The sequence below is a fragment of the Harmonia axyridis genome, chromosome 5 (assembly GCF_914767665.1).
Source record: "Harmonia axyridis chromosome 5, icHarAxyr1.1, whole genome shotgun sequence".
Taxonomy (NCBI): Eukaryota; Metazoa; Arthropoda; class Insecta; order Coleoptera; family Coccinellidae; genus Harmonia; species Harmonia axyridis.
Window position 1 is genome coordinate 36823269 of NC_059505.1, and position 15214 is coordinate 36838482.

General features: G+C 30.6%; 4 protein-coding genes across 6 annotated transcripts; 2 read left to right on the plus strand and 2 right to left on the minus strand.

The window, feature by feature from the left end:
• The first annotated feature begins 74 nt into the window (after window positions 1-74).
• LOC123680222 (sphingomyelin phosphodiesterase 4) lies at window positions 75-5492 on the plus strand. Its single transcript, XM_045618013.1, has 11 exons — window positions 75-199; window positions 256-555; window positions 617-716; window positions 776-995; window positions 1050-1263; window positions 1316-1599; window positions 1696-1891; window positions 3049-3390; window positions 4509-4739; window positions 4798-5004; window positions 5062-5492. Exons 1-11 carry the CDS (start codon window positions 155-157, stop codon window positions 5419-5421), a joined length of 2499 nt encoding a protein of 832 aa, XP_045473969.1. The 5' UTR covers window positions 75-154; the 3' UTR covers window positions 5422-5492.
• Window positions 5382-7170, minus strand: LOC123680224. Of its 2 annotated transcripts, XM_045618017.1 has the most exons (4): window positions 6739-7165; window positions 6448-6681; window positions 5626-5927; window positions 5382-5575 (listed from the first exon to the last, which is right to left on the minus strand). In XM_045618017.1, the coding sequence occupies exons 1-4, from the start codon at window positions 6815-6817 to the stop codon at window positions 5483-5485; spliced, it is 708 nt and encodes a 235-aa protein (XP_045473973.1). In that variant the 5' UTR covers window positions 6818-7165; the 3' UTR covers window positions 5382-5482. The 2 variants fall into 2 exon arrangements, with proteins under 2 accessions (XP_045473973.1, XP_045473972.1); XM_045618016.1 differs by having other exon boundaries at window positions 6448-7170.
• Window positions 7171-8064: 894 nt separating this feature from the next.
• LOC123680651 (uncharacterized protein C2orf42 homolog) lies at window positions 8065-10483 on the minus strand. Its single transcript, XM_045618649.1, has 6 exons — window positions 9672-10483; window positions 9484-9588; window positions 9205-9296; window positions 8593-8853; window positions 8401-8529; window positions 8065-8347 (listed from the first exon to the last, which is right to left on the minus strand). Exons 1-6 carry the CDS (start codon window positions 10324-10326, stop codon window positions 8099-8101), a joined length of 1491 nt encoding a protein of 496 aa, XP_045474605.1. The 5' UTR covers window positions 10327-10483; the 3' UTR covers window positions 8065-8098.
• Window positions 10484-10777: 294 nt separating this feature from the next.
• On the plus strand, window positions 10778-14155 carry LOC123681180 (nucleolar protein 14 homolog). Of its 2 annotated transcripts, XM_045619421.1 has the most exons (4): window positions 10778-11839; window positions 11891-12615; window positions 12783-13276; window positions 13837-14155. In XM_045619421.1, the coding sequence occupies exons 1-4, from the start codon at window positions 10840-10842 to the stop codon at window positions 14090-14092; spliced, it is 2475 nt and encodes an 824-aa protein (XP_045475377.1). In that variant the 5' UTR covers window positions 10778-10839; the 3' UTR covers window positions 14093-14155. The 2 variants fall into 2 exon arrangements, with proteins under 2 accessions (XP_045475377.1, XP_045475376.1); XM_045619420.1 differs by having other exon boundaries at window positions 10778-12615.
• The last annotated feature ends 1059 nt before the right edge of the window (window positions 14156-15214 follow it).

Genomic DNA, 15214 nt, shown 5'->3' on the forward strand with positions numbered 1-15214 from the left:
TCACAAAGGTTTTTTCAGTTTCTCAGGTTTTCAATCATAATTCTTTTATTAATATTCTCTGCTCTCAATACATAACCCCAAATCAAATCAAAAACATTTGATGCTTATTCAAATGAAATAGACAATCTTGTACAAAGTTATTTAGAATTTTTTGATGAAAGCCAGAAAAATGCAAATTAAAGGATCTGAAAATTTTTTTGTTAGTAAATTTCACTTTTTGTTTGATTTATTTTTGATTCGTATTTTTTATTCCAGAATCGTGTAACTAATGCATTTACATTACCGATATCTACTCGTTGTGCTGAACTAACAGTTTTGTTGGATAGGGCCAGTCTTATAGAGCAACAGAGTATTTTTCCATTTCTTATTGATAATATTTTTGGTCCTCAAGCAGGCACAACAGGTTGGGGCCTCAGAACAACCCCTGATTGTGTAGGAGAAGACTTTAAGCAATTACGACATTTTTTATCTCCTTGTGGGCCCCTTTTCAAATGCATATATGCTCTCCTCAAAGACACCACCACAAAATATGATTTTCCTATATCTTACTTACCTGTAAGTTTTATAATACTACAATGAATGTTATTACATTTATCTCTATCAAATCTCTTTCCAGCTCAAAGTAAGGACTATTTTAGAAAGTGAATCTAATCATCCGTTTTATTCAGATCTTATACAAATTTCTCCACAATCCAAACAAATATCGCTTAAATTAAGTGAGTATATGAGTCAATTTTTCATTCCCTACAAATAATCTTAAATGTTAAACTTTTAGATCCATTTGATTATTACATATTTCATTTTGCATACTATTTGATAAATCCTTGGCATCAGAAGTCACCTGCAAATGTAAATTATTCTTGGAATACAGTTTATTATGTTTTATGTTGTGATTATATTTTACATTTTTTACCAACTGATCCAAAAACACCAATATTACCATTAATAAATTACAATGGTAAGAATCCATTTCAAGTTATGCCACAAATTCATAGGTAAATTGCAAGAAAAATGGCTTTATTCCGATTTAATCACTATTTTAATTTTAGGCCACACTATGTTCCTTCCCTTATCTCCCCATCTGTTTGGAAAAAAACTGTAGAAGATTATGCATTCCATCAAAATCTAGATAAACACCCAAGGAATGAAATTTGGAGAAGTGAAACTGTGTTGACTGTGTTTATAGACTTGTGGTTGAATAATGACCAAATCAATCAGCCAATTCAAAATTTGAATGCTTCATTTAATAATCCCCAAGCTATGGTAAATATTATCATTAGTCATTTAAATTTTCAATAATTTAAATTTATTCTAGCCGAGTCTTCATTATAACGAACTTCCATCTGGAGAATACATGAGAATTTTGAGGGTTTTTATAAAGCAGATACATGCTTTTGCAACAAGTGCCAAAGCAGATGACACTCACTTGGGGGAATTGAAGAAAATAACAATACCTATGGTACAAGGAAAATTTTATGTGTTTATTCGTAATCTAATCCATAGGTGGCCTTTGGATGGATCATTCAGACTTGTATTGGAGTTGTGGTTGACATATATTCAACCGTGGAGATATCCTCCTGATAGCTTGAATAAACATCTGTGAGTCTGATTCATTTTTAAATAACTTTATTAATTTGATTAGAAGCCTTGTTTATGAATAATATACACAGAACGAATGCATTCAAATTGTTTTAGTAATCTGAAACAAACAAATCCGGATGTTGAAGATATTGCTTTTTCCCAAAACAGTCCTGTAGAGAGAGAATGGCTACCTTTCATAGTTGATAATCTATTAGCTTACATAGTCATTTTTCAACAACTTCTACCGAGATTTACTCGTGTTGACTTAATAAGCCCTAAAATGGCAATTATGCTGTATAGAATTACAAAGGTGAGTGATTTGGAATTCATCAATGTTTTTATCATAGGTAGAATATGATATTAATCTTATCTACAACTGTCACTTGATTATGATTTGACACCAATCTTAATGTAATAAATCATAGAGTAATAAACATAGATAGAGGGAATATACGCAATTTTCACATGTCCCCAACATGGTTAGATTACGTTGTCGGATTGTGATATAATTTCAAATCCACAATTTTACTATATCGTTATGAATGTATATTATATTGAATGAAATATATTTATTTCAGTGATTCTCAATTAAATATGCAAATTTGAATATTTGGAACCTGATGCTTTTCCTAATCGTCGAATTTATAGTATGCAGAATATTTATTATTTTCTGTATCTACCTGATGAAATCAAAGGCAATTATTGCTCTTCTAATGTCATCTGTTGTTTCACGTCATTTGGCGCGCTTGAAGTTTGTTTTCTGAATTTCTGATATATTTAGGTATTCATCTCAAAATATTTTGAGTTGATATGAAACGTTGATTCTCTATGGGACATAAAAAGTGCGTTCTTTGTGGAGAAACTCGCGAATTTTGTGAAATATCGTATCACTGATATGTTTTCATTTCTGCACACTTCATGTCAAATCTGATAGTTCATGTTGGGGACAAAATTTGCTAACTGAAAATGACATATGCTTCATCTATCTATGTTTATTACTGAATTATCGCACAAGTGTCCAATGAAACGTATAGTAAACAAATCAAAATTTAAAACAAACAACAAAATGCTTACAGTTAGATAAATTAATGCTGATTTTATGAATTCTGTAAAGAATGTTTGAATTGTTTAATTTTACTCAAATAATTCTTCAAATAATAATATGATTATAAGATAAGTCTTGTAGGTAACACATAGGATACTATGTCATTAACATACTCATATCATTAAACAATTCAAAATTTCATATTCCTGTGTTGATAATATCTATATTCTACTTATTACATAAATAACTATTACTGGATTTGCCTTTGTAGTTTTTTGAAAGGTAACCTAACCTATACTTTAATTTATGAAGTAACCAACAGATGGCTTTTCGAATAATTTTCTTTGCTGTTGCAAACATTGTCATTGTGTTTTGAAAGAAAAACAGAATTAATATAGTCACCACCAATAACTTTTTTCTAGGTATTCAATCAACCTAATCTAGCAGAACTACTCAAAGAAGTGGAGCGTTGTGTTGAAAATAACAGTTCACCTTCACATGGGTATAATTCACAATGGTCCAATGTCTTGCCACCTCTTATACACACAAGCATGTGGTCTACAAACACAACAACAACAAACAACACTTATGAATGTAACGCTAAACAATTGTTTACCCCTGATAGCACCAACTCAAGCATTTTGTGTAACAGTTATATTCATGGAGATAAGAAATGGGCTTGCATTTTGAGACAGAAAATCTATGAACTAGAAGGACCTAACTTCTATTATAAACCTCTCTTCACCAAGCCGCCAGCACAAGAGGTAAGACTGATTAATAGGTCCTCTATCAAATTTTTTATATCTTTATTATTAATTTATACGAAATTGATTCCTTGCATATCTCTTGGTGAAACATACTTTCAATATTAATAAAAGAAAATAAATAAAAACACTTGGCTATTTATTTCACAATTTAAATAAATTGTGGAACGTATAGCCAAGTGTTTTTATTTATTTTCTTTTATTAATATTAATTTATACTACATATAGTTAATGAATTATTTTCGATAATATATCCTGGGTGTTTTCGAAGGTTTTTTTTATTAATTTATTAGTAATCAAAATAATATTTTATAAGGTAATTTATTAGTAGAAGGGCTTCAGTACACACCATTTTTTATTGAGCTTAAGGATAAGTGATATTTCAACCATTTCACGAAAACTCGCTTATACAGGGTGATTCACTGGGATGGCCTATTAGACGTTTATGGAAAACTAATCATAATCTTGAGCTGAAAATTTGCATGTTGGGGTTTGAGACAATCATCTTTCTCCTCAAAATATTTTCAAATGTTTACAACTTCCGGTTATACCAGAAACTGACAACTACTTCCTTATTTCAAATGGCACACCCAGTATATTATTGCATAATTAGATAGCTTTTTTTATACTAATTTCAGCAATATGCCATACTTTGGGTAAAAACTTAACGGTTCATGAGTTAATGGGATTCTTATGAAAAAATGGCTGTTTGCGGTTTGGACCAAAAATGTACAGGGTGTTCATAAGATCATGAACTTGGACAACTCAAATTCATCAAAACTCAAGATTTTCAAATTAGAACCTATATTTTTTATTATTTCAATAAAATACCTACTTTAAGAGTTATCAGGGAAGGATATGCTTAAGTAACCCCCACTATTTTTGTATGTAGAATTGATTATCTTGTGATGAATACGATTAAAATGTTGATACACAAATTAACATAAAAGTAAATTAGAAAAACATTCACAAATAATTAACTGAAATAAACTTCACAGGCTCCTTCAAGGTGACCTCTCAATTCATCAAAAGCACACCTTTGAAAACACCCTGTACATTCTATCATTGACTTGTTAATGAAATAAACGGTTGAGAGTTATTATAGTAACATTTTTTAGGTTTATGATGTATCTCATCACATTTCACAATCAGTTATGATAGCCCAACAAATTATATGCGTCAAACAACAAGAACATGCAAAGCAGTACGCTGGTATTTGGGGCTTTTTCAAATCCATCTTTGATACAAGTAATATCAACGATGAATTCACATTGGCCGAAAGAATGAAAGTATCTTCCTATCTGGAATTCTCCCTGCAAAATCTAGTCGAGATGTTCGAAATTGGTGATGTAAGAAAAACAAGATTATCATACATAGCATGAATCGAATAAAATTTAATTGTTGCAGTTGAAAGAAAAAGAAGCAGATAGTAGCAGTTCTATCCATAGTTTCAATGCTTCTGATGATCTCAGCTTCTTGACTCCGTCCAAAGTGAAAGAGCGAAGAAATAGAATAAAATATGAGGGCGATCCTGACTTACTACCGATAATGTCAACAGAAAATGCATTTTTGGTTCGTTTACTGTATCATTTAGCCCTTAGCATCAATATTCAAGTGAGTTATTCAATGTTTTTGGTTTTTTTATTTCTATTAATCGATTTATTTTTTCAGTTTGGACATGTTTTTCAACGTCTTTATTATGAGCCCTCATTTAAGGGAAGACTAGTAAGGCAGTTATTATGCCAACCGATTACAGTTTTCAACTATGATAAATCGAAGGAGGGGTCTCCGAGAGTACCAAAACGGTTGCCTCCTAGAATCAGCTTCAGACAAGTAGCTAGTTATAAATTTATCTTATATTTCTTCTTAGGTGTAGTTTTATCTAAACTTTTAGGTTTCGGTACTTCGCTCTATTCTATATTTTTATTGGTCATATTTTTATTATACAAATGTATAAAATCTATTCCACGAACTTCGAGACATCCAACTGATAACTTTTGTAACAATATTAGTTTTAATAATTCGTTTTGATTACATTTATTTATTATGCAGAAGTAATAACTATCATTGAAATGTTTTTGTTAATATATTCTCAATCTTGAGCTTCTTCCTTGATATTTCCTAAAAGCAACTTTTTTGATGGACTGTAGGATCCTGAACTTTTCGCTAATTCTTCGTTATCTCCCTAGAATCAAATATTTTAAGGAAAAGAAGAAAAAATTTGATTTTACATACATAAACTAGTTTGGAAAAATCATGATCTTCATTTTCTGAGCTGTTATCGTCATCTTCAGAACTTTCAGCTTTTTGAAGAAACAGTTTTACTTTTCTAATACTCTTCAAAGAGGAAAGGCTTGCGGATCTTGTAGGTTTCCCGGAAAAACTTGTGAAAATGTCTTCAGGAACAGGAGGTAAGTTGACTACATTATTCAAATCAATCAAAGATTCCTTAGATAAGTTTTCAGGGTACTTTTCATCCACATCAGATTTCACACTTCTCAAACTGCTTGTTGTTGGGAGGTCAAAGGTTTTTTTAACTAGAAAATAAATTGAATCGAGCAATTATAGAATAATTTTTGTTTCCGGACTTTCTGATCACTTTTGGGGTTAAAAAAAATTTCGGTCTCAAATTTCTTCTAGCGAAATGCATTTCAGATCATCCCAAACAATTTTGGTTTCGTTTCTGTCTGTCGGTATGTGTCCGCAAATCCTAAATTCCTCCTCATCTAATTTTAATGAAATTTGGTATGGATATTCATTTAGTTAGTTTAGTGAGATTGAGCAAACACTACTATTGATGAAAATTTGTATGGATATTCCAATTAGGTTGTAGATACTTTTAAAGTAGTTTCAACTCTTTCCCGGAAACTCAATATTTGTTCAATAAATAGTGAGATTTTCATGAAATTTGGAATGGGTATTCAGATTGGGACATTTCAACTTTTTTGAATATTTGTTGCTAACACGCTTACACAAGATCATGGTGTTACAAGCTGACTTTCTAGAAGCAAAGAGCAAGAAATTTTGTTTGAATAATTTTTTAAAAGTGCAACGTACTATCTGGAATTTTCCGAATGTCAGAGCTCCATGGTGCTTCTAGATTTGGGGGGGACTCCGCTTCTGTAGATTGTTTATCGATAAGCTCTAAAATTTTCTCGTACTCGGAATAAATGGGATCATCTGGACAGGTTTCTTGCAGTGTGAAGGTAGCCAGTTTCTTAGCTCGTTCTAACGCATTTTTGGATAATTCGTTCAATGTGTGTACTGTTTTATTGGCTCTGTCGAAGGAAGCTTTCAAATAAGAAATATATTTTTCTCCGGAAGAACACCTTTGCTGTAAATCTATACCTAATTCGGCTATCATGAGAATGTTGTTCAAGATTTCCCTTTTATTCAATATATCTGCTGGATTTAGTACTTCTTCCATTCTTTGTTATAGCAATTCGCGTTTGTCAACAAAATTTGATTAGACATTCAAAATTAATTTTGTCGTATAGTATTTTTGACACGTTCACATGTCAGGTGAATTCATTCAATTCAATTTTTTTGTTCAGAACTTATTTTTTCACCCTAGATCCAGGGCGAAACATCTATATTATTCATATTATAAATTTAGCTGAAAGTGGTCTCCAACGATTGTGTTCACTCACTAATGAAGAATTGGAGGTCGATTCTGTCTGTCTGTGCGTCCAGCCAGTCGACCTGTCTTGTACAAGGTATCCCAAATTCGATGTTCACTGAAAGCATCTCGAGAACTAGACTTGGAAATCTTCAAGGACCCCTTACTCTCTTTTAGAAAGTCGAAAAACTTAATATCTTCAAAACGGTTGAAATTTTTGAAATATCGTTAACAAGATGCTTTCCGAAAAATCTGCGTTGGAGAATATAAAGTGTCCCATTTGAAAACACCCATTCTCCTCTGAAACGGTAATTAATTTCTATCATCTTTTATGAGTATGATATAAACCATGAGATTACTGAAAAAAATCATTTTGTGAATTATCTATGATCTTGATTATACAAAAAGAGAGTGGCAACATTGCTTTAGCTATGTTCAGGGCATTTCCTTTCTTAGGGGTGGATCCGTAATTGAGGTAAATTTGTAGAATTTTTACTGATTTTATCATTCATATTGAATATCTTCAAAATGGTGTATTTTGAGAGAAACAATAATGAATAATTTTATATTCTCTCATAATGATTATTTAATCACTTTGCTTTGTCAAGCTACCTGCACAATTTTATGGATCGACAAGGCTATAACTTGTAAACCATTACAACTAAGAAAAAAAATTATAATTAAAAAATCATATAAAAACAATTCTGAAAAATTGTAAATGAAAAGTATTTTATTTTGTGGGAGCAATCTCTGGTTAAATTTAATGTACAACATTAGGACTCACCCTGTATAATGGCAGACATATGTTTAAAGAGAAAAAATTTAACCTTTCAAGCGTGCAGATGTTTTTACTTCTGACAACTAAAAAAGTTAATTGAAGCAAAATCTACATGCAGATTGAAGAAAAAATTGAAAGAATACGAATTTGAACGTGTGTACAAAAGCAGACAACTTGTCAGTGTTCCTGTTTTTTACTTGTGAGTGAACATTAAATTGTCTCTTTGCATTTCTAACGGAAACTGAAAAAATCAATAAATGTATAAAAAAGTGTGGAGTTAACATTAAATATTCTTTATTTTATATCTCATTTTACAAACATTTCCGTCCATATTTATACTGCAACTTCAGCTGTCCAATTCCGACATTATCAAAATTATGTATCCATTCAATAGTAAAAGAATTATTGGTATTATCACTATCATCCACTGTTAACTGGCCAACATTCAAGAAGTAAATAAAATGTGGCATGATTTCCTCTGATAATTCTCTATTCTCGTCAATTTCCATATACACTGAATTCTCTGACAGAACAAACCTCTTGGATACTTTCAATTTTACCTATAAAATTAGTATATTTAAACTGGAACATAAAAAAAAATGGGAAAAACCACCTTAGAGCTGTGAAAAATTTCCTTGACATGACTAATGTTCATAATATGCAGTAGTTCATATTTCAAAGGGGATTGAACCTCCACAGTATACATTGAAGGTATTTTACTTCTGAAAGCCCGATAGAAATCCTAAAATAAATCAGCAGTCCCAAGATAATCCATATATCTCCAAAGAAAACTATTATGACTCACCCATGGAATATTATATACCAAATTGTTCAAAATACCAGCATTTTCAAAAGTCATAAGCTTATTCATTGACTCCACAACAAAAGACAGCCAATTATCAAACCTCCATATAGGATTTGTATCTTCATTATTGCTTTCTGTATCGTTCATTATGTTGATTTGAATGGGGTATATTTTTGGCCAGATTTTTCTTCGAATAATCGGGTGGAAGTTACCTTCATTTTTCTTTTTTTTACTTCTGCTGTTTTTGATGACCGTTTCAACCTATATACAATTGTACTGTATTTATCCAAAAACAAATTCAAGAGATCGAAATACAGGTTAATCCAGGGACATAAAAATGAAATTTTAACATAAAAAAATAGTAACCTTTATTATTATATTATTATTATTAATATTAATAGAAGAGAATGAATAAAACACTTGACTATAAGTTTCACAATTTAAATTGTGTTTTATTTATTTTCTTTTATTAATATTGAAAGTATGTTTCAACAAGGGATATGCGAGGAATCAATTTCGCAATGTTATAAGATTAGTAAAAACAATAAATCCATATTAAGAAACTTTATAACAAATATCCATGCAAAAACAGAATTCAGATACACTACTCACATTAGGGACTTTTCTAATAAGTTTTGCTGTGAGGATTTTACCTGAATCAAGATCACGTTTTGGATTGTTTACATTACTTGCAATTCGTTCTTCTAATCCATGAAATGAATAATTAGATCGGTATTGATTTAAATACACATTCCACAAATAATTCATTGAATTATACAAATTAATTACTTATTTTATAAAAATATTTCTGTGTATCTATGGTGAATTTGTATACTATTTATGTTTCTTCTATTTTTCATAAGAACAAAAACTAAATGAATCTGTAGTTACCTTCTAATTCCATGTTAATGAAGCCTTTGAATTCTTGAGCATATTTAGGATCACTTGCCAAAGCACATACACACAAATAATAATGTATGCATTTATAAATTTTAACTGAAAACATTTCAGGTTTGATTCTAAATATTGAAAATTATGAATGAACACATTTTGTGTTTCGAATGAATATATTCACTTACCGTTTTCTGAGCAGTCGCAAAAAAATTTACCAAATTTATCATTACGGTCTCTACTAATTATGAAATGTAGATATCCAAGTGGATGTTTAGGTGTAACCTGACATTTTATTGCCATGACATTTTTAGAAACTCTCTGTACTAAAGGTATGTCATTTTCATTTGCTATCATCCATAATTTTTCTTGAATTTCCTTTGCAGCTTTGAGCTTTAAAATTGAATCTAGCTTTAATGGCAATGGTGAAGCAATACTATGACTTTTGAGGGATGCAGCAATATGTTCACATGAATGGCATGCATTTGACAAAAACGAATTTTGAAGTAGTCGTGGGCAATTATCCACAAAACATAGAGCCACTTCATTGAACTGGTTGCTATTACTCAGATTCAAAGAGTGTATTGAAGGCAATTGAACAAATCCTCTATTGTCTAAACCTTGTTCAGAAATTCTGACAGAGTACAGTTTACGTATATTCATTGTTATCAACTGAATAGCATCTGATATAGATTTCTTTTTTTCAGTAGAATCTTTAAATATCATATCGCATTCTTTATTTTTACAAACCATACTTTTGGTTCCATTGAGGACACCACATTTATTACATTTTCTTATTCCTCGTCTAGTTGCTTTTCCAATACCAAATGTTTGATTGTTCATTTTCAATAGTTTTTACAGTTCGTATTCTGAAATGGATAATGTGGCATAATTCTTTTAACTTTCGTAAAAACTTTTACAAATTAAGATCTTTTTCAAATTATTCTGTTCTTTACAATTTTCTGAAATTATTTTTATATTTACCACAGAATACTAATACCAGTTACCACAGACTACTACCACAGATTACTAGTCTTTGGTACTACTTAGTCTTTGCTGATACATTTCACAAAGGAATAAACGGAACTCTTTTTTGAAATTTTGAAGAAAAGAATTGTTTATGTAAATAATAAAATTTTATCATTCTGCATATTAATTACATGTAATTATAATTGATATTAAAATGATTCAATATGTTTATTCTTGAAAATGATACAAAGAAAAAGAAATTTTTATTCTATGTAATAGTTCATTTGTCAATATAACCTATTTGTTATTAACCTCAATAATAATTTCGTAAACGAGTGTCAGACCGTAATGAGTAAATAGTTTATTGATACATTCTTTGATTTAACAATGGCAAAAACAAAGAGTAAAAAGAAAGTACTTTCTGAAAAAGTGCAAAATAAGAAAAACAGTGCCAAGACTAATAGAAGCCCGTTTGAAGTACATATAAATAAGGAAAGATTGAAGGTACTTGGAAGAAAATCCAAAAATAATATAGGTTTCCCTGGATTGTCAAGGGCAAAAGCAATCGATAAGAGGAAAAAAACTTTACTTGAAGAATTCAAGAATCGTGATAAGTCACATGTGTTTAAGGATAGAAGAATTGGTGAAAATGATCCGTCTCTTGGCGAAGAAGAAAAACATGTTGCTCGATTTGCTGCTATACGACAAAACGCATACAAAAAGAAATCTATCTTCAATTTGAATGATGATGTTGATGAATATGCTTGTCAAGAAGAAATTTTAACACACAAAGGTAAAACAATTAGTGAAATCGAACAATTTGAAGATTGTAGGTCGGACGATGAAATGGATGATGAAGATAATGGAAAGCTTTCTAAGGATTTCGTAGGACAATTACATTTTGGAGGTGGATTCTTGACAAAGAAAGACCAGGATGGAACAAAATCTCATAAAGATTTCCTGGAAGAAATCATTGCAGAATCAAAGAAAAGGAAGGCTGAAAAAAAACAAACAAAAGAAGAGCTCAACGATTTGACTGAAAAACTAGATGCCGAATGGAAAGATTTAATACCATTACGAAGTAATAAAATAATGAAACGTGCTCCAAAAGAGGCAGATGAATTTGATAAAATTATGAATACATTGAGATTTGAAGCACGAGGTAATCCATCAGATCCTCTGAAAAGTGAAGAAGAAACAGCCAAACAAGAAAAGGAAAAACTTGAGAGGCTGGAAACAGAACGGTTGGAAAGAATGAAGGCTGTAGATGATGATGATCCTAGTAAATATCGAAGTGCAGATGATTTGGAGGATAATTTGGTGTATGAATCTCTTTCTGAAGAAGAAAATAATGAAGAAAGTGAGGAGAGACAAGTGGAAAATGAAGGTGAACAAGAAGAAAATGATGAGGAACAAGAAGAAAATGAAGAAGAGCCAGAAGAAGGTGAAGATGACGAAGAATCAGGAGCTGAAACAGATAGTGAAGATGATTTATCAGACTTGAAAGCTGAAACAAGTGAAAGTGAAGATGAGCATGTTATTAAAAAAAAGAAAGTTCTTGTAAATGGGAAAAAATCAAAGGAGTTACCAAGTGATGAAAATAAAGAAGAGCGAGGTAAAGATTTACCATTCACATTCTCTTTTCCTGAGGACGATGAAAAGCTACAAAGTTTATTGAGTGAACATTCAGCTGTGAATCAAGGTATAATCGTAGAAAGAATAATAAAATGTTATCATATTAGTCTTTTAGAAGCAAACCGAGTAAAGTTGGGTATACTTTTTAAGTACATCTTACAATACATAAATGACATAGCTTCTGAAGCAACTGAGGAAGAATCGATAAGAAAAGCATTTTCGATTTTCAATGAGTTGGCACCACATTTATTTGATTTAGCTCAAATGAATCAAAAAATTTGCCACGATTCCGTTCAAGAAGTCATTAGAGAAAAATTTGAGGAGTATGTCAAGAAACCAAAAGTTTATCCTGATCTGGAAGTGCTATTTTTCTTGAAATTGGTTGGTCTTCTCTTTCCAACTTCGGATTTCAAACATAGAGTAGTAACACCCTGTTTTGTCTTTATGGAGAAGATGTTTATGAACTGCAGAGTCCATACAAGGCGGGATGTAGCTTTTGGGCTGTTTTTATCAACACTTGTTCTTGAAGTAAGTAACCAATTACAATTATTATTTATGAATCACCGTGTATACTGCACATGCATCAATTAGAATTTCACGAAAGTTCATAGTTGATTATAATTTGTTGATTTGTTTATACATTGTTTGAATAGTAATAGAAATCATTAATAAGTTGTTTTTTAATGTTTTTTCAGTATACTTCATTATCCAAAAGATACATGCCAGGATGTTTGACCTTTTTAGGAGGGATTTTACATATGGCTGTGCCCAAAACTACAGTTAGAATAATTAAGGTTTCACCACCATTCAAATCCTTATCGGCAGATTTAGTTTTGCTAGAGAATAGTTGCTCCTTACATTTACCTCCCAAAATGGAAGTTGATGACTTGGTTGAGGAAGAAATTACAGAATCATTTAAAGTTAGGGCTGTTTACACTACTCTGAAAATAGCAATGGAATTTTTTGAAAATTTCAAAGAATATCCAAGCAATCTTGAAATATTTGAACCAATATATAGTTATTGTAAGCTCATCAAGTCAGAAATGTATCCTGAAGAAGTTAGAAATGAAATCAAATCTGTTATTGATTTGATTGAAAATTCTAAAAGTCAAAGAATACTCAAGTACCTCCAGATGGAAGCAGCCAAACCTAAAATTTTAAGATTATATGAACCCAACATTATGGACGTGTAAGTATTTCTTTGTTTATAACACTTCACTAAATAAGTCCCAGACCCAACCAGTAAAAATACATTTTTTCTTGAAAATTCGACTTAATTAGTCAACATAGTCAGCTTCAAAAGTGTACTCCGATGCTTCTCTAACTTTTCCAATACCTTTTTTGAAGGAAGATTCGTGTTTGTTTTCGAAATAGGAAATAGAATTCAATCTTGGCAATCACTTCTTCATTAGAGCAAATTTCTTTTCCTAGAGCAGAGTTGCACAAGCAATAACTTTATAAGGCAATTTTCAATTCATATGTATACTATATCAAGAATATATAGGGTGTTCGTTAAAATTAACAACGTGATGTCAATCTTCTAGTATAACTGGAAGTTGCATATCAATTGAAATATTTAGCCAAAAACTCAACGTGACAAAACCATCTTATATCAATTCTCTGAAGGCCATTTGGTCCTCATAATCTCCTAACAATTACCCTTTCTCAAATGATCTCGTAAATTTTTTTTTTTTTTTCAAGGACTTACAGTATTGAAATGATAATTTGAGTTTTAATTTTTACTTTCAGATATGATAGAAAATCACATCGAAACCAATCGAAAGAAAAGGCAGAATATAATAAGTTGCTTCATAAAATTAAGCGAGAAAAGAAAGGAGCCCTTAGAGAAATCAGAAGGGATAATGCTTTCCTTGGAAGGGTTCAGATTTCTCAACAGATCGGAATGGATAAAGAAAGAAAAGAATTGGTTAAGAGGATATTTGCTGACGCCAACATCCAACAATGTGAACTCAATGAAATGGATAGGAAGAGAAAGAAGAAGTAAATCGTTATATATTATTGTATTTATCTTATGTTTATATTTTTGAATATAGAAAAACAAATGTAATATTGAAGTTTATTTTTTGCCAATCAGCAGTTTCGGTAATAAAAACATAACATGAATGATGGACATAAGCAAAACAAGTTAATTCTATGAATATGTTTAGTTTACGGATTAAATTAAATTTATATTATCTTAAAATAGATTTCAGTTATTCAATTGATGAGAAATATAAACTAGTAGAATTATTAGAGGCTTTCGTAAAATTTTTTCATATAATCTGGAACTCTAGGTCTTGCAAAACACATTGGATCCCAGACGAAGCTCTCTGGAAGGCTATCAACAAAAGAATGTAGTGAATTATCCCTTTTTTGTGCAATTGGGAACAATTCTTCAATCGGACTAAAGTTTATTTCAATGTTTTCTTTCTGATATATCTTATTTGTTTTTTGTTGCCAGAAATGTTTGGTCTTCATTCTCCAGATTCTTCCATATTTTTGTGCCAATAGTAAACATTTTTTTTCATTTTCTAAATAACGATTGAGTTTTTCATCTTTCTCACGAAATGCAGATTTGATCATTATTTGGAAAGTTTGTCTTATCAAGCAGTGCTGATAATAATTTTTCGCTTCAACTTTTTTTAATGCAAACTTCCGTTGTTCACAAGTGAAATTTCTCCATTTATTAAAATTCCGATATAAACTCTTGCGATAAAAGTATAACTCGGACTCGATCATTTTTCTTTTCCTCATTTTCTTGTAATTTTTGTAATCAAGCCATATGTGGAAAAACAATTTTTTTAATAGAGAATCATAATAAACTTGAGCCAGTTGAAATCTTTCCTTTTTTATGATTTTATTATAAGTGAAAGACCTCCACCTATTGAAGCAAATAATCAATATTCTTCTCTCGAAAATAGATTTTATCTGAAGCAATTTTATTGACTGATATTCTCTTTTTCTTTTTTTATACAAGCGATAAATTTTCAGTTTGCGAAAAATTTTTTTTTTGCATCGAATCTCATATAATCCGATTGCCATTGAATATTTTCTTCGCTCGATCTTTTTATCGCCCACATATTTTCTCCAATAATGAAAATAATATTTTTTCATTCGTTTACATTTA